Source organism: Ambystoma mexicanum, chromosome 3p (genome assembly GCF_040938575.1).
Source record: "Ambystoma mexicanum isolate Mex_15411 chromosome 3p, UKY_AmexF1_1, whole genome shotgun sequence".
Taxonomy (NCBI): domain Eukaryota; kingdom Metazoa; phylum Chordata; class Amphibia; order Caudata; family Ambystomatidae; genus Ambystoma; species Ambystoma mexicanum.
Window position 1 is genome coordinate 337,495,292 of NC_090925.1, and position 18,849 is coordinate 337,514,140.

General features: G+C 46.7%; 1 protein-coding gene across 4 annotated transcripts in view; it reads right to left on the bottom strand.

The window, feature by feature from the left end:
* The window catches only part of RAD21L1 (RAD21 cohesin complex component like 1), a 1,746,850-nt gene that overhangs the window by 1,347,936 nt on the left and 380,065 nt on the right, over nt 1-18,849 (bottom strand). For all 4 annotated transcript variants that reach the window (XM_069650928.1, XM_069650927.1, XM_069650929.1 and 1 more), the window contains exon 2: nt 8,846-9,019. In XM_069650928.1, coding sequence (XP_069507029.1) covers nt 8,846-8,989 — 144 coding nt within the window. In that variant the 5' untranslated portion in view covers nt 8,990-9,019. The remainder of the gene's footprint in view (nt 1-8,845; nt 9,020-18,849) is intronic.

The following is an 18,849-nucleotide window of genomic DNA, read 5'->3' on the forward strand; positions in this document are numbered from 1 at the left end:
CCTGGGCGGCCGCCCATCTTACTGGAACTGTGCCACTTTGTGAGAATCTGAAAACTCAACCTGTGCGCTCCACACGCCTGGGACGCCCGGGCCCTACCCATCCCATACGGTTTATAGTCATAATGTCGAAACCAATAATGTCGAAAGTCATTTTTCCGAATAAAAACATTTTGAAAAAAAAAAAAAAGTCGCATTTTTTTTTTAATGCATTTTTTTTCGAAATGGGGGGGTTCCCCCCCAAACCCCCTTTTTTAAAATTTTGTTTTTGTTTTAGCCATTTTTTTTTATCCCAAACCCCAAAATTCGACTTTTTTTTTTGACATTTCTTTTTAGAAAAAATGACCGACCACCATCCCATACATCTATTTGGCCGCCTTCTTTTGCTTTCCGTGGAACGTAGACATGAGACTCACCCTCGGGCGACGTCCCCTCGCCTCGGAGCCATGACCAAAGCACTAAAGCCCTCAAAAATCAACCGACATATCTACCATGCTGCAAGCCTCAGAGAAGAGTAAGAAAGCAGACCCCCCCAAACTTACTCCCCAGAAGCCAGCCGATGGCTGGGGGACACTTGCGACCAAGGAGGACCTCCAAGCCTTCATGAGCGATATTAAATCGGAATTTAGAGCCTGCATGATGGAACTCACCGCCAAACTGGAACAGACGGAACAAAGAGTCGCCGGCATAGAACAGAGGGTCGGGGAGGTCGAGGACTTAAAGGGATGGTCTAGTAAAAAATTTTATTTAAAAAATAGATAGGCCACATAAAAAAAATATACTAGCATCCTCAGTTTTAAAACTTCCTATGTAAAATTTTGAGCTATTCAAGCTCAAAATTCGAAAAAGCAAGCACAGGGGCGCCACCATTTTGTGAAATGGAGGCCCTCCTGTGCTGGCTTTTGCTTTTGCGGCACTAATGAAGGAAAAGCCAGCCAGCTGTAGTAAACAAAGTCTACCGCTGGGTGGCTTTCCCTTCATTAGTGCCGGGACTCGGAGGACGCGGACCGGAGACCAGAGCAGGAAAGCTGCAGCTGAATCTCGGTAAGTGCTATTTATTTTTTTTACAAAAAATAAGCACTAGCTGCGTTTTTTTTTCTAAGTTTTCCGGGCTGGAGGAGCCCCTCGCCTCTAATGGAACCAAGAAGGGAGGCAGATCCTCGACACACGTCGATGCCAAGAGGGTCGCTTCATTGCAATCAAATGCACCATACATGGCCAGCTCTATACCCTCATCTCGGTGTACGCTCCGAACGAATGCCAGGAGGGCTTCTACCAGGACCTAGAGGACACCCTCCTCCCTTTCATTGAGGGGCATGTCGTCATGGGAGGAGACTTTAATGGGGCCCTGGACCCCCTCAAGGACAGGTCCCGCCCCCCAACACCCACAGACCTGAAGTTGGCCACTGGCCTGCTCCATCTATTTCGCACGCTGAACATTGTAGACTCTTGGAGGGTACTGTCCCCGGATGAAAGGGACTTCACCTTCTACTCATACGTGCACCGTACTTTCTCTAGAATCGACCTTATCTTGACCTCCCCACAGATCCTGACTTTCACTGATGATGTGGTAATTGGCCGCCAGATCCTCTCGGATCATGCCCCAGTTACATTGACCTTGCGGTCCCATGACCCGAGACCCCTCCACGCCGCCGGTGGTGCTTATATGACCCTATTCTGGGGGACATGGCTGTGAGAGACTCAACCGCCAGCTCCATCAAGATTTTTTTTGCCGAAAACCGGGACGAGGACACTTCCCTGGCCAACACCTGGGATGCCATGAAAGCGGTCCTTAGAGGAGAGCTGATCGCCCAAGGTGCCGCATTCCATAAAAGAAAGCAGGCGACTCGAGCAGTCCTGGAAGCTGAGGTCCGTGAAGCAGAGGCTACTCACAAAAGGAAGGGCTGGGCCCCCAAATCCTACAGGATTCTACAAATGGCTAGGAAAAAGCTGTTAGCTCACTACGCGGAGGCTACGGCGAATCTGTTAACCAGAACCAAGCAATGGTACTACGCCCACAACAACAAGGCCAACAAACTCTTGGTGAACAAACTGGCAAAGGTGAAGAGTAGGAATGCCATCCTGGGCTTCCGTGATCCGCAGAGGGTGATCCATTATGCGGACCACGAGAAAGTACGTTTGGCAACCGCCCACCACCTGGAAATAATGACGGCGGCCCTGAAGGATCCGACCAAGCAACGTTCATACATTCAAGAGGCGGCCCTCCCGCACCTGTCCTCGGCAGCCAGGGAAGACCTTGAAGCGCCGATTACGACCGAAGAGGTGAAGGCAGCCATTAAGATCCTAAAATCTAGAGCCCCGGATGGATTCTCCTCCCGCTTCTACAAAATCTTTCGGCCCCAATTAGTGGCCCCCCTGGCTCGCCTCTACAACTCATTTGTGTCCACTGGAACGGTCACCCCAACAATGCAGGAATCTATCACAGTCCTTATCCCCAAGCCTGGGAAGGACCCCCAAGATATCAGCTCGTACAGACCCATTGCCTTGCTGAATCTGGATGCCAATATTTACTCCAAGATCCTGGCCAATCGTCTAGCACCCATCATAAACCCGGATCAAACGGGCTTCATTCACCACAGGTCGACGAAAGACAACATCCGCAGAGCTCTGGACCTCATTGAGATAGCCACTCGGGACTCCCAACAACTAGCTTTATTGGCGCTGGACGCAACCAAAGCGTTTGACAAGGTGGACTGGTCTTACCTGCGCCTCACTCTAGAGGCCTTTAGCTTTGGCCCGACCTTCCTGAAGAGGATCCTTGCGAACTACCAGGCCCCTAGGACTAGGCTGAGAATCAACGGCCGCCTATCGGACTCGATCTCCCTCACGTGCGGAACGCGACAGGGATGTCCTCTGTCCCCCTTGCTCTTTGCTTTGCCCATGGAGCCGTTGGCTCAACGAGTCCGGAAAAACCCCCGAATCAGTGGCCCGAGTACTGGCTCTGCGCAACATAAAGTGGCCCTCTATGCGGACGATGTTCTGCTCATCATTACAAACATTGAGGTTCCATGAGGGAGGCCTTAACTGAAATCCATAACTTTGGGGTGGTCTCAGGATTCGTGATTAACTTTCAAAAGTCAGCGGGCGCTGGGAGTGGGTTTGACCTTGGCTGAACGAGAGGCCTTGTAGGAGAGAGGTCCTTTCCAGTGGAGTACCAAATCGATCCCCTACCTGGGGGTTCAGATCCCTGCACATCCAACGAAAGTCTATTGGGCTAACTTCCCGTCACTCTTCGAGGAACTAGAAAAGGATCTGACCCGCTGGCAATCACAAGAGATCTCCCTCCTAGGCCGCATCACGGCATGCAAGATGAATTTACTTCCTCGCTTCCTCTATGCCTGTGCCGCCCTCCCGATCACCATTCCGCTTCCCCCCCCACAGCAGCTCCAAAGAAAGATGGTGGACTTCATCTGGAGGGGAAAGAAAGCGTGCATCCCACAGAGAACAATGTTGGCCAGCACGAGACTGGGAGGTCTATGGGTACTCGACCTCCGTAAATACCAAATGGCGGTGCAACTAGCCCACCTCCAAGCATGGGGGCTTGCTACAGGTCAGCCGAAATGGGTGGAAATCGAACAATCTTGCCTCACTCTCCCCCTTCGCTTCCTCCCGTTCCTACCTACAGCCCTACGCCGAAGTTGGCCTGCACCTTAACAGCCACAAAACAAATGATAAGGGCTTGGGAGTGGGCCCGCAGACACCGTGGTGTCCCAGGAGGCATGAGTGCGCTCTCCCCAATCTTCCTCAACCCAGCCTTTTCCCCTGGGGCCTACCCCCAAACTTTAAAAACTGGGTCGCAGGGGGCCTCACCACTCTGGGACAACTTTTCGAGGGGGATTCCCCCCAACCTTTGAACGCTGCAAGATGACTTTCCAGTTGGCGGAAACGGATAGATATTCCTACGCACAACTTATTCACTAGTGTTCCCACCCGCAGACCCGTGCGGCAGCCACGAGACCGCTCACCTCACTAGAGCCGACGGTGAATGACCTACCAGCCTGGGGAAGGATATCGGCCCTATATAGACTGCTACAGGAGGATCCCCTCCAGTTTAGGCCTTCCTACATGTCTCAATGGGAAACAGACCTCAGCCACACCACTGAGGACCACACGTTGGTGGACATATGGACAAGAACGCGGACGACATCCTGCTGCATTACCAACCGGGAGTGTGCCCATAAGCTACTCCTGCGCTGGTACTATCCCCCTCTACGCCTTCATCACTTCCAACCAGCACTGGACCCCCACTGTTGGCGACTTTGCCACCTTCCAGGATCCTACTTCCATATGTGGTGGACCTGCCCCCGAGTGAAGGAGTTCTGGACCCTTTGCTTAGCTACCATAAAGGATGTCACCCAGGTGACCATTCCACTCACGCCCGAACAGGTGGGATTCCACTGCCAGGTTCGTACCCGCGGTCGGGGAGAAGAGCTGCCCTGATGTCCCAGTTCTTGTTAGCGGCTAAGATCACAGTGGCCCGCACCTGGAAGTCTGCTGACGGACCCCTGATGGCCCTTTGCTGGGTTAAACTCTGGGATATTTGATAGCCTCGAGGGTCACGGCCGCCAAAGCGGGACTGCTTCACCGATTTCGAGTCATCTGGGTGCCAGTACTGGACTATGACCTGAACTACCCGGCCCTGACCCACAATCCGCGCCCGATTGCAAGAGCCCTTCATGCCATGGATGACCCGCTACCACCACCAGACCAGTCCGATTGAGGCCTGAGAACTATGCTTGCCGGGGAACGCTTGGGATGGGAGAAGGGGACTCTGGGTTTGCACGATTTGAGAAGCTTCATGTAATGCATTTGTATAATTTCTCCTGTGTGTTGATTTACAAATAAACAAATTAAAAAAAAAATAATGCCAAATCAAACTCAAAAAGGAACTGTTTAAAATTCTCAAAGAATTTGAAAGTCATTCATCTCCTTTCTTGCCTGTCTCTAAAGACTCTATATGGTGCCAATCCATTCAGGATGAATTTGTGAACAAAATTGCGTGTCACCGCCTATCCATCTCTAACCAACTGGCCAGCCTAGTAACTAAGAACGACCACATTATTTTAGATAGTATGCATTCGGCCAAATTAGTAACACAGCCTAAATTTGATTTTCATAGGTGTTCGGAATCAGAGGTCCTAGAGATTGTTACTAACATGAAGTCTATGTCATGTCTGGGGGACTCGTGCCGCGCCGGCATTTTGAAAGGCTCCCTTGACGTTCCGATCCTGTGGATTACTAAAATGATTAATTCATCTTTTGAGTCAGGCATTGTTCCTGCTGTCCTGAAGGATGTTTGGGTTACCCCTCTTCTGGAAAAGCAAACACTGGATCCTGCAATTTCTAAGAATTATAGGCCAATCACTAATGTTCCATATCTATTAAAGATTTTGGATAGAGTGGCATACTTGCAGCTCCAGAACTTTATAGAAGAAAATAAACTCCTTAATATTTACCAATCTGGGTTCAGATCCCAACATGGAACAGAGACAGCTCTTCTGGATCTGAAATCTAACAACGTGGGAATCATTGAAAGGAGTCATTCAGCCTTCCTCCTACTATTAGATCTCTCGGACGCATTTGATATCATTGATCACAATTTGGTAACTACACCTTCTTTCCACCAAGAGGGCGAGGAAAAGGTCACGTTTGGAGAAGAGCCGCCAGATACCCAGCAACAATCCACAGGTCAGTGTACTTATAACAGCGCCAGCGCCGCAAGCGCACATAGGAGGAAGACTAGCTCTCTTTGCGCGTGCATGGGACTCCTTATCAGGAGATGCTTGGGTTAGGGACGCAGCTTGCGGTCTGCGCCTAGAATTCTTTGTGCAACCCTTTCAAGCCTATCACCCGCTCCGATAGTAATGTCCTTAGCAGACAAGGTAGCGCTGGACAGCGAAGTACAAAGCTTGTACCTGAAACAGGCAATTTGCCCCTACTCAAGCCAGGGCGGTGTCTACAGCCCCATATTTTTAGTCCGCAGGAAGCAGAAAGTATGCCCAGTGATAAATCTAAAGGCTCTCAACGTCATTTCAAGATGGAAGGCATCCACATGCTCAGGGACATCTTGAGACCACGCAATTGGCTTATGCGTCTAGACCTAAAGGACGCTTACCTCGCGGTGCCCATACATCGCTATAACAAGCTTTGGAACGTCAATAAGGTACTCAATCTTTTTCTTTCATGGCCACCTAATGAAGAGTTATCACGTACCGCTCTCTCCGGCAAACTGACTACGCTGCTCTGCTTGGTCTCCTGCAGGAGGGTTTCGGACGTCAGAGGTCTCGACCTAGCATACAGGACCTTTTCCCTTGACGGTATAGTGTTTCACATACACAGGAGAATGAAATGCAACTCAAGGGTGATATGTTATCCCTCCTTTAGAGAGCAGCTCAAGCTTTGCCTGGTCAGATGTTTGAAGGTCTAGGAAGAGGTAACAGCTCCCGTTAGAACCTCTCTGAATGGACAATTATTGATATCCTTGTGCAGGCCTCACAAAGCGGTTTCCGCCCCAACATTAGCATGCTGGGTGCGTTGGACTCTGACACAGCCAGGAATAGATACTCACCACTTCGGCGCCCACTCCGTGAGAGGGGCCCATGGCTTCCAAAGCCTTTCAGGTCGGAGTCCGTTTAGAGGACATCATGAGGATGGCCGATTGGGCAGGTGAGTCAATTTTTAAGCAATTCTACCTGAAACCGGTAGAACAGCCTGCTTCGATTGTGGTAAGTATGCTTTAAAAGAGCATAATGTGATCCTCCGGTCTTGACATAGAATAAAGATTTTCCATAATAACTTACTAGAAAGTCTTAATTCTATTAAAGACACAGAGGCGAGCAATATCCCGCCCGGCGAGAGAAATAGTGGCGCACGCCACGCTTGAGAGCGATTATCGTTTGCATTGCGAGGGGGATTGTTGAAAAAATGTTCATGTTATGTGTACTCTTCAGATAACACACCGATTACTCTCCCAGCCCCACTAGGGGAACTAGGGATTTCATACGCATGAAGTAATTTTTATTATTTGTTTCTTCCATAACAGTGCCTACAGACAAGTCTGCCTGATCTTCGGCTCGATCCCAATTCTCTTTACACAAGGCGGATTCTGGCACAATTTCGCTCTACTGGTTTACAGGCAGTCATGTTTGCAGTCTCGAAAGAGGAAGTTACATCATGTTCAAGACTGTTTATGAGGGCAGCTGTGTACCTATTGGTGGACTGGTGTCACATGTTGGTGACCTTTGGTGAACTATGGTGTGTCTCCTGGGAAATGGAGTTTTCTTCTTCACTCAGAGACAGTTGTAGACTGAACTTTGGTTTTTGTTAGTAGTTGGATATTTTTGTTGATATTTTACTGCACCTTTGTTATGCATAATATGTGCTCGCAGCCAGGTGCACAAAATGCTTGCTGCTGAGCTTCTTTCATATGTTATAATAAAAGAAAGAGAAGCATAATGCTTGCCTCTGTGTCTTTAATAGAATTAAGACTTTCTAGTAAGTTATTATGGGAAATCTTTATTCTTGCTGAACATTCTGATATAAGGTAGCATTCAAGAACCCTCAAGCCACTTGTGTGCTTTTGCCGAACTCCAATATTTAAAATATAGAAAAAGCAATGGCTAAAATGTTTCTTCTTTCCTTTTTTGGCATTTTTCACATCTAGAATTAAGCTAAATTTCCTCATTTAGACCCTTGCCTTTACAGAAAACAGTAAGCATACCTAGGTTGCAGAAGGGAACGTGGATCTATCAACTGTTTTGGTTAGAATAACAACCTCTTAAACAAGTCCTTCCAGATGAAAAGAGCCGTTTTACTTCCCAGTTGGGTTACTCCAGGAGTGCATGTGAATACATATCTATTTTTCACAAGGACCAAACACATTTGTCTTTGGTGGTGCTTTGCTATATTGGAATTTTGTAGCAGATAACCCTTCCCATATGCATGTTTTAAAGCAGTAATGAAGATTGGATATTACTGCTTAGTATTTGCTAGATGCTTTCCAGATGCTGCCTCTTTCTTGCCATTGGAACCTTTCTCTCTGTTGGAACTGAGACGTTGTGATAATTTCTATATGAAAAGTTCACATTTTACACAGGGTCCTCTTTAATTGACCTGTTACACAGTCCTTTTGTGTCTCTTTGTGTTATATTGGCTTCTGAATTCCTGTCTTGGTCTGTCAACATCATAATCTACATTAGCTCTGAATAAGGAGTCAGGAAGTCTAAAATCAAAACCCCTAGTTGAGCATGAAACTTGAGGTCACAGTCAAAGCCAAGATTAAAACACAAGGATGAATTATTAAGTGCTACACATTACATCAGGTGATCTCTGAATCATTTGTTTGCACTTGCATAAAATCGACTTTCCCCATGGAATATATTCTGACAGAGGGGCCTTGGTCAACAAGAGCATGTGTGGTGGCTAAGTGATTAGCAGACTTAATGATAAAGAAAGATCAGAAAAAAAACAAACAAGTCACAATTCCAGTTTGTGAAAAATGTAAATAGAGACCAGCCACTCCAGAAGTGCATTTTGGGGCACTGAAGCTACTTGGATTCATTATAATTGAACACGCATTTTCTGCAGTGCAGCTTGTTTATCTGACTTTTTTTTTCTAACCTTGTTTGTAATATTCATGAATATTGATCAAGATTCCACAATGGAGATCTATTAAACAATCGTAACTAATCTAGAAACAAAAGTGAACATCCAACAAAATCTAAGAGTGTGTGTATGTATGTAAACAGGTACATTTTATTTTACACACTTGTGCTTTGTTGTGAATATTTAATTCTAATCATTCCATGAACAGGTTACAGTTACATACCTTTGGAGAGAGGATCTTTTCAATAGTGGTCTCTAAATTACATTCAAAGACGTGAGCTTTGGTGAGCTTCTTGTCCCAGTGAGCAGCCAACCATATTTTAGATAGTGGCCCACGTTTACTCATAAGCAGTTGAGCATAGAACATCTTGACGGTTTTCTACACCACCTCACGGAACTATTAAACAATGAAAAAACATGTTATCATACAGCAAAACAAAGAGGCTTACTCAAATTAATTTTTTTTCTATGACATTATATTTGCTAGTAATCACATTAATGAGGGCCAGCACTTTGACATGCTTCTTTTGCTAGTTTACTAAACAAGGTAGTTCACTACTACATACAGAGTAAGCAAAAACTGTGAAATGACATTTAGCTACATAAGGCAAACGTTAGGTGTCCCAAACACAATACACAAATTCAAATAATTTTTAAAACCGTATTAGTACTCAGATTTTATTCAACCGCCTTTTAAAGAAAAGGTATGGAACTGTAGTTCAAGAAAATACTTTGAGGCATAATGCACTTACCATAAAAGTGAATTATTCAAAGCCCATCATCTCACCACAGTACCAATCTTGTAAAAGTTCAATCTACAATTAAAACAGACATACAGTACACCCATGGGTTGAAGTGGAATTGAACCTCCTGCACCCCTCCAATTTATTAGGCCACTTTTTTTTTTATCGACCCACCTCCAAGCAAGAAATACCAATCACTAAAACTACATGCATTAGCAATCCTCCTCTCCTCCCCCATGCTGCATCAGATACAATTGAGACAAACACGTTTTCTACCAGTAATTATAGGGTTCCAGATGGACCGCATAAAAGCACATTACTCCCCACAATCAGACTAATACTTCCAAGAAAATAAAACAGGGAGTAATAGAACACATAATTCCAGGTCTTCTGGCTTACTGTCCTTTTTAAAGCATGCTTCTAATTCTTTTCCACAATGATTATATGACTTTTTTGTCAGTAAATCACCCCACCCAAATCACTATCAATTCTCTGACAATCATGCACTCTAGATTTTAACAACCCTCTTCAGACCATTTGATTAAGGCCAAAACCTACTGCAACACAGCAGGACTACACACGAATACCAGTGGTCCTCTCCAGGTCTGTTGCACCTTTTCTCTGTACATATAAATCCATTATATGACCATAGTCCTTTTAACATTATACTGTTTTCCCTGACATCATCTGTTCTCACATTCTTGAAATCTAAAATATGTTTGATGGATTTATCTGAATAAACCTACTGATGAAATCTAAAATTGGATGTGCATAATATCGATAATTCACATATCTACAACTCTTTTCTTCCCAATTCTTTCTAGTTTCTATTTTATTACCTCCTGAGGAAGCTGTAATATAAAGTGAAAAATGTACACGTGTTAAGGATTTTGAAACATGTGACATTATGGCAATCAATCATTTCTGCCGATTTTATCATTCATAAATATGTAAATTAAGAAGGATGATCACTATGTCAATTTAACATGTTTGAAAATATATATTAACTACATTTCTACAGTTTACTTGTCTTCTTTTGCTCCGAAGAAAAGATTAACACAATTTCAATCAGAGCAGAGAAAAACATTAAACTTTATTTATTGACACACCTTCAAATAAGAACCCTGCTCATCTTTAGTCATAAATGAGGGAGTCATATACATCCAGACACTTTAAAGCTTGATCTGTGTGTTTTCACTTCTCCTCACATTTCAAAAACACAAACGGTGAACCTTTTTAAGTGAAACTTTAAAAAGAAACGTAATGAATAACCACCTCTCTCTAGTTTGCCAATCTATCTAAATTGCAGAACATTTTATAGATACTCACTACAGTGATCATACTTTTTGGAGGTCACTTGGACAGGAGGATTAGGTTCTGCAATTTGTATGGCCATGAACAAGTTTGCGAAATAAGGTGTCAGATTGTATGCGTGAGAAAGTTCTCAGGTGCGACAATTGACAGAATGATTGGACAATTCTCCCATCATTCTGGTTTACAAAATAAAATGAATAATGAATAAAAATCTGGCACTTGTTATTAACTGTTGCAGCTATTTTCATATTTTGTCCATCATAATGATCTTCCGTACCCTGTGCCACCAGATATTTATTTTTGTAGAATTAGTAGAACTCCCCGTTTGTGATAGTTATTTTAACGTTTGTTAGTAACTAGTTATAAGTCTACCCATAGTAGAATGCAAAGCCTATTTGTGGTTTTGACCAAGGCCACCCGATAACATTAAGAGCTGGTCCTTAGGTATGGTAATTCTGGTGAAATACCTTATCTTGTGTAAACAATGTTCCCAAAATATCTAGAATTTTGGGCACTCCTACCAGATAGTAATAGAAGTACATGTTTGTGAGCAGTTCCACTAACATGAGTCTGATACAGATGAATATAGATGTCGAGTTAAGGACCATTTTGGGAGATTTTTTTTAAACAAGTTTTCTTTCAGTTGGGAGTTCAATGCAGGTTTTGCCACTCTGTGCTCTATAGTTCGTCATTATTCTTGTGTGATATGTCCCTAATTTAATCTCGTCTTTCTGGACGTTGTGATAGGAGAGTTGATAAGGCTTTTTACATATATTCTTCCAAGTCGACGCCAGACATTTCAGTTGCAGATCATCTCTAATGAGGACATAATTCCCTACTGACCGGTTCTCTTGACTCCATCAATAAAAGTTTTAGTAATAGCTGTTTCCATCACTGTGTTTTATTGTGCGTGTTCAAATATTTTTGTGAGCATTTATTTCCATTCTGACCGGAGAGAAGAAATCTCAGATGTCAATTCCCTCTGCGCCACAGGACTCGCTAGACACCATCCGCACCCCTCCTCCCAGCAACCCTGTACAGCTGCACCCCCTCCTCTGTGCCCCTCTGTATCCAAAACAACCATGAACCCTGAGGGCTTCAGACCTGAACTCACCTCCTGTGCCAAGTCTCAGAAACACTGCCTCCTCAAAGTCCCCTCACCAGAGTGCAGGATCGAAGAATCAAGGCAGATTAACCAGACAGTAAAGGTTCCTCCTTGGAAACTGTGAAAAGGCGCCAAAACTGCAGGCCGACATTCAAACGCGAAGCACCCTTTGCTGGGAGTACTTTCTCAAGACTGCTGCTGAAACATCCCTTCCAAAGTCCCTCTTTCGTCACCACGATGAAGAAACAGGAGACTGGGTCTGCTGCTGCTGCGGCACTGTAAAAGAATCCAGCTGTATCTTCTTCACAACTCCTCAGGTATTGTGGGACTGGTGGTAGTACATACCTTAAATCATTATGTTGTGCCTTTGCTGCCGATTTCGGTGTTTGGGTGTTCAGCCATACCGTTTGCCCAGGCCGAACGCTTTTGCGCCCATAGGGAGCCTTTCCCAAGGTCCCTGTAACCAGTTTGAAGATGTCATACCTATATAGGGATGGACTGCTAAAGCCTTATGGCCTCTGAAAAGTAATACAAGTCCTTAAAAGTACTGACTCGATATTGTTGGTGTTGCTTAACCTTTTTATTCCTACAACAGAACATTTTGTGAGTTGCTATAACAAGTGATTTTACTCACCTTTGAACTGTATTCAATTACATGTATAATTCTTAACTCATGGTTCACTCAACTGGAATATTGCTTTGATTTTATATTGTGTCACTTGGTTTGAAATAGTACTTACTTAACAGAGATTTAACTTTAACCTATTTTACTAGAACTACAAGTGTGTAAGAGTTTATTTGCACCCACGTATTTACTGAGTTCATTGTACTTACCTACAGCTCACATATCCCTCCTAATATAAGCCTGGCTGCTCTGCTGTACTACCAGAACCTTGAGTAGTACAGACCTAAACTAGAAGTTGGGGCCTATATACCAAGGGATGGTTTTATAAAGTATTTAACCATCCTAACATGTAGCTTCTCCCTAGTCACCATGTTTAGCCGATGTTAAGCATGTGTTGGTATGTCAATTCAATGTATATTGTCCCACCATAAAGTCCTTAATGGTTGACCCTTTTGAATCCATGCATTTTGCAGTCACAATCGAGTAGAGCTCTGCAGCACATGTGTAGCTGGATATTGCTTTTTTCAGCAGCTAACTGCACCCGCGTTTGGATTACTTTTATAGATCGGGACGTCTGGTCCCTTGAAATCCCTGCCTTTTGGCTAGACACCGACAGTGGCCACATCTGGACCCATTTTCAACCGGCAATTCCATTACACCCGCCTGAAGGGGTGGTAAGTGCTAGACATTTTCACCACTGCTACCGGCAGCCTTTCTTCCGGATTCCTTTACTTACCTTAGACTATGTTCCGATTTTTTTCAGTACAGAGGGCTTCCCCCTTCCGTGAGAGCATGCTACTTGGTCTACTTTTGACCTGTATTTTCCACCATTAAAACCTAACGGCCCACCATTTCATATCAGCACTAAGGACCTCGAGTGGGGGTGAGCATTTCCATAACCATGCACTTTTCTCAGTCAGTTTCCACAATTTTCCTTAACTTACTGGCCTTCCCCCATTTTAGTATTATGTGGCTTTGGATATAATTGAACTCCGTTTTGTACATACTTGATATTTTTGAAAATAATTTCCTTTACTTCCACAATATCTGTGATTACCATTTCTTGTAATTTTGATGATGAGGTTTCATGTAGAGTGATATGTTACGGACTCTAGCCTACATCACCTGGATTGTAACCTTCCTTTTTTTTCTTTCTTTTTCTTACATTGCTTGTATACAGTTTTTTGTGCATAATCTTTGGCTCTTGAAGAAGAGAATACTTTGTTCTCGAAACGCGTCAGCCGTACCCAATGAACTGAACTTTCTCTGGCCTCTGCGTTTGGAAATAAATGATTCACATACTTTTATATGCTGATAATTGTCTGCATCATTACCATTTACTTCTTTAAACTGCTTTTTTCATTTGAAATTATCTAATTTGAATTGCAACTGACATGATTGTAAATGTATATTAAAGCGTCAGTGTGACGCACAATCACGGTGTGCAGGGGACGGGAGAGTTCTATTTTGGATCCTCTTTTCTCTCTTTTTGTGTATTTTGGTAGCCCTGTGCCAGGGCCACTTATCCTCCCCCGCACCCTATAGATTACTTAATCCTTCTCTCACCCTTTTAAAAATTGACCTTGATATTACCCAGCGAGTGTGCTCCTTCTATTCCTTTTTCGTTTAGCTGGATATTGTTGGCAATTTATTTCCCATCATCAATTGAGAGAGGTTTGTGGAGTGGGGGGGGGCGGGGGGCGACAGATTTGTGTTAAAGTAGTGAGGTTCTCGTGATTCTGAACATCAGGCAAAAAACAGCCTTTCCGCTATCCCACACTTATCAATGCCTGGAAGATTTTCTTTTCTTGATGCAAAGGAAGCATGGCAATGCACAAGCACACTATGTATCTGGTGTGCTTAGCGCTGAATTGAAATGGAAGTCAGGCTGCTGTGGCTTAAGTTCTTTCAAGCAGAGCATTAGCATGGGAGGGTCAACAATAAGCAATGTTGCATGGCTCATGAATATTACCAGGTTACTCACCGTAGTGACCACCTTACTCCTAGTCCATAGTCCCCTTTCCTCCATACTTATGGGACATCTCTCCGTCCTGTGGGACGGGACCGGAGCACTTTGTAAAAAGCATCCAAATCTTTTTCAAAAATTTGTCCCTCCTCTCTTTCGTGCGCGGGGCCCGGTACGCGGCCGTAACCCCGCCCACCTTGGCTCCGCCCCGCGCATCGCCCATCAGTCCTTTTCTATCGCAGGGTCAAAGACCCATTAGCAATAACAGAGGAACCTGATTAGAGGGGACGGCGGGCTGGCGTATGGAGGAAAGGGGACTATGGACTAGGAGTAAGGTGGTCACTACGGTGAGTAACCTCGTAATACTCCTACGTCCCGTCCCCTTTCCTCTATACTTATGGGAGATTCCCAAGCACTCCTTACAGGAACTATGGGTGGATGTAAATACCCCTTACTGAAACAGGTTCTTCAGCACAGCCTGGCCAAACTGAGTGTCAGCTCTAGAGCTCATATCGAGGCAGTAATGCTTACAGAAAGCAGATGGGGAGGCCCAAGTAGCCGCTTTAGCGATGGACTCCCAGGGAACATACTTCTGAAAAGCAACCGCGGCTGCCTTGCCCCGCACCAGGTGTGCATGGATGCCTTTAGGAGGTTTCAGCTTTTGGACGGTGAAAAATTCCGTGATACAGGCGGCAATCCATCTGGAAATAAATGCCTTAGACGCCGGCCTGCCCCGAGGGTTACCGAAGGTCACAAAAAGTTGGGAAGAACTCCGAAGCTCGGAAGTCCTGTCCAGGTAGAACTTAAGAGCTCTTCGGACATCCAGGCAGTGTAGAACCCTTTCAGCCTCCGAGGCAGGGTTCGGAAAAAAACCGGAAGGGAAATCGACTGATTCAGATGGAATTCAGTCACTACCTTTGGTAGGAAAGCTGGGTTCGTCCGAAGGACTACCTTGTCCTTGTGAAAGACCAAGAAAGGATGCTCCACCGACAATGCCTGGAGCTCACTCACTCTCCTCGCTGACGTAACGGCGACCAGAAACGACACTTACTTGAGGTCAACCGTAGCCATTGCCTCAAAGGGTTTATGGCACAGCGCCGTCAGGACTACATTTAGGTCCCAAGGCGGGTGCGGACTACGAACCGGAGGGTAGATGCGGGTCAAGCCACCAAAATGTCTTTTCACCACCGGGTTAGTTAAAGAATAAGAACACCGGTCTGTAGAGAGGTAAGCGGAAACCGCTGAGAGATAAGTCCTGCAAGACAGAACATGAACCCCTGACTCTGCTAGGGAGGATACGAAGGACAGTACCGTGTCAATCGTTGCCACCCTCGGGTCCAATTCTTTCTCCAAACACCAATGACAGAACCTGAGCCATTTACTCTTGTATTGGGATCTGGTCGAGGGTTTCCTGGCTGCCTGGATAATGCGCATGTTATCCGCAGACAAACCCAAACGCTCTAGAGACGTGAACTCCGGCACCATGCCGCCAAGTTGAGCGATTGTGGGGAGGGGTGCCACATCTGCTGTTCCCCTTGGTGAAGAAGATCGGGAGTTAGTGGTAACCTGATCGGCGGACACACCGACAGGTGTTGAAGTTCTGAAAACCAAAACCTGGCCGGCCACCACAGAGCGATCAGTAGAAGAGAACAGTTGACAGAGCTCTTCAACTTCCAAATTGCTCGATGAACTAGGGGAAGAGGCGGGAAGGCATAAGCTCTCATGTTGTGCCATGGAATCTCGAGAGCGTCCCCCAGAGAGGAGGCTCCCAGCCCCCCTCTGGAGGGGTACTGAGGAAACTTCTTGTTTACCGCCGTGGCAAAGAGGTCCACCTCTGGTGTGCCCCAACGCGAGAAAATCCATGGGAGGATCTCCGCCTTCAACTCCCACTCATAGCTGACCACTGTCCGCCGGCTGAGGGCATCCGCAATGACATTCAGCTGGCCCGGGATGTGCAGTGCAGCAGCCAGACCCCATGAAGCACGACCCACTCCCAAATCTGGATGGACAGGTCCACGAGAGGAGGAGACTTTGTTCCCCCTTGCTTGATTATGTAATACATTGATACCACATTGTCTGTTCTTATGCGGACCACCTTGTTGACAATGAGCGGTCTGAACGCCTTGAGCGCCAGAAAGATCGCCAGAAGCTCCAAATGATTTATGTGCAGGAGCTTGTCCTGAGGCGACCAGAGGTCCGAGACCTGAAGAAGAGCTAACGTCGCACCCCACCCCAAAAGAGAGGAGTCTGTCGTGATCGTCACCATGGGGGCTGGGGCTTGAAACCCTGCGCCCACTGACAGGTTGCTGAGAGATGACCACCAGTCCAGGTCCACTCTCATGGAATCCGGAATCATTATCTGCTTGGAATCCGGGTCCACATCCTGATGCCAGGAACTCCGAAGAGCCATCTGGGTCCATCTCATTTTAGGACGAGCAAGAGGAAGAGCCAGTACACACAAGGCCAGGAGGCCCAGAAGCCTCTGGAACTACCAGGCCAACATGCTCTCCGACTGCGCAAACATCTGACACGTGGCCAACAGATCCGCCATACTGTCCCCGGTCAGATACACTCGGCAGTCAATCGTGTTCCAACGAAAAGCCAGGAAAGTCAGGTCCTGTGAGACCGTCATGGAGGATTTCCGCCAGTTCACCGACAGCCCAAGATGGAAAAGGAGCTGAAGGAGAGACTGGAGGTTGCCCGCTGCTGCCAACGGACAAGGGCTGCGTAGGAGCCAGTCGTCCAAATAGGGATACACATGGATACCCTGGAGACTAAGATAGGCCGCAATCACCGACATCATCTTCGTGAAGACACGCGGCGCCGAACTGAGGCCAAAAGCAAGCACCCGAAACTGGAAGTGCTCCTCTCCCAAAGAGAAGCAGAGGTATCTCCTGTGTGGATTCCAAATCAGGATATGCATGTACGCATCCTGAAGATCCACCACGCTGAGCCAATCGCCCATCTGCAAAGAGGAGCGAATCTGGCCGGGCGTGATCATCTTGAATTTCTCTTGGGGTAGGAAAAGATTGAACTGGGAAAGGTCTAGGATGGTGCGCAGGCCAGCCTGGTTGGGTTTGGGCACCGTAAACAGCCGGGAGTAAAAACCCTCCCCTCGCTCCCCAAGGGGAACGGGTTCCACAGCTCTGAGGTGCAGAAGTTTCTGAACCTCGGCCTTGAGGGAGGGTGAGCCCGACAGCTGAAAAGGAGGGTTGAAGGGTGGGGTAGGGGGTAAGGGTAAGCGGAAACCCGCTCGAGCGACTGACAAGACCCATCTGTCTTCTGTGATGGTCTGCCACGCCACCCAATGAGACGCAATGCGTCCTCCCAACGGGGTCTCGTGCGAGCGCGGAAAACCCTCATTTGGCAGGCTTATCGGTGGCGGTGCCACCTGAACCTGATGAGGAGGCTGAGGAGCGGGAGAAAAACCGCGTACGCTGTTGTCTACGGCGGTTATTCCCCGCAGGAGTATCCACTCTGCGAGAGTTGCGGTCGAGGAAGCCCCTAAACCCAGAGGAAGGTCGACTTTGCGACAACGGTCTTTGAGACTTGAAGGGAGCTTTAACCAGAACAGGCAATGATTTAGCGTCTGAGTGCTATCTTTGTTTTGGTGAGCTCTACATCAGTAGAAAAGTGAAAAAGCTCCTTACCATCGAACGGAAGGTCCAGAACCTTGTCTTGCACTTCCTTCGAAAACTTAGTGGCATGCAGCCACGCTTGCCGCGAGGTATCAACCCCAAGCATCAGACCCCGAGCAGAGGTGTCTACGGGATGAGCCGCAGCCTCCAGGAGATTCTGCATTGGCCTGCCTGAGCTGTAAGGCCGAATTGGCAAAAATTTTCCTCCCTAGGGAGTTCAGGAGCTTGTCCTCCTTTCCCAAGACCTGAGTAGCCGTCGCGGAGGAGGATGCTGCAGGCCTGGATTGCAACGTAGCTGCAGCCACCACTGTGGAGGAGGGAGGTGGACAAGACGACAATGCCACTTCTTCCTAAGAATGCAGCCTGTACCTCGCGTCTATCTTTTCATTGACAAAAAGTCCCGAGTGTGGCTTTTCCCAAACTCTTCGGACCTCAGCCAGAATGTCCTTCTGCAAGAACAGGCCGGTACGCTCCAAAGGAGACAAGGTGAACGCCCCAGAAAGCACACCCTCCTGCGGAGCGGGTGCCTCGGACACCGGAACATCTAGGAAACTCATGTCAGCACCCGGTCATGGAAAGCTCTGATAGAGCGGGGGAGGTCCTCGTTGTCCTGATCGCCTTGAGGGTCATCTGACAGGTCAGGATCCTGCTGAGCCGTGTCAGGCACTGCCTTGTCCACTGGGGACAATGGTGGCAAAGGCGGAAATGCAGGGGAAGGCACCACGGCCAAGGGAGGCGCCGGCGGGACCACCGGCGTAACGGGTGGAGCCGGAGGCGCAGGTGGACATATCTCCTTGAAAAGCCCTTTGAAATATTCCCTCATGGGGTCGGTGCGC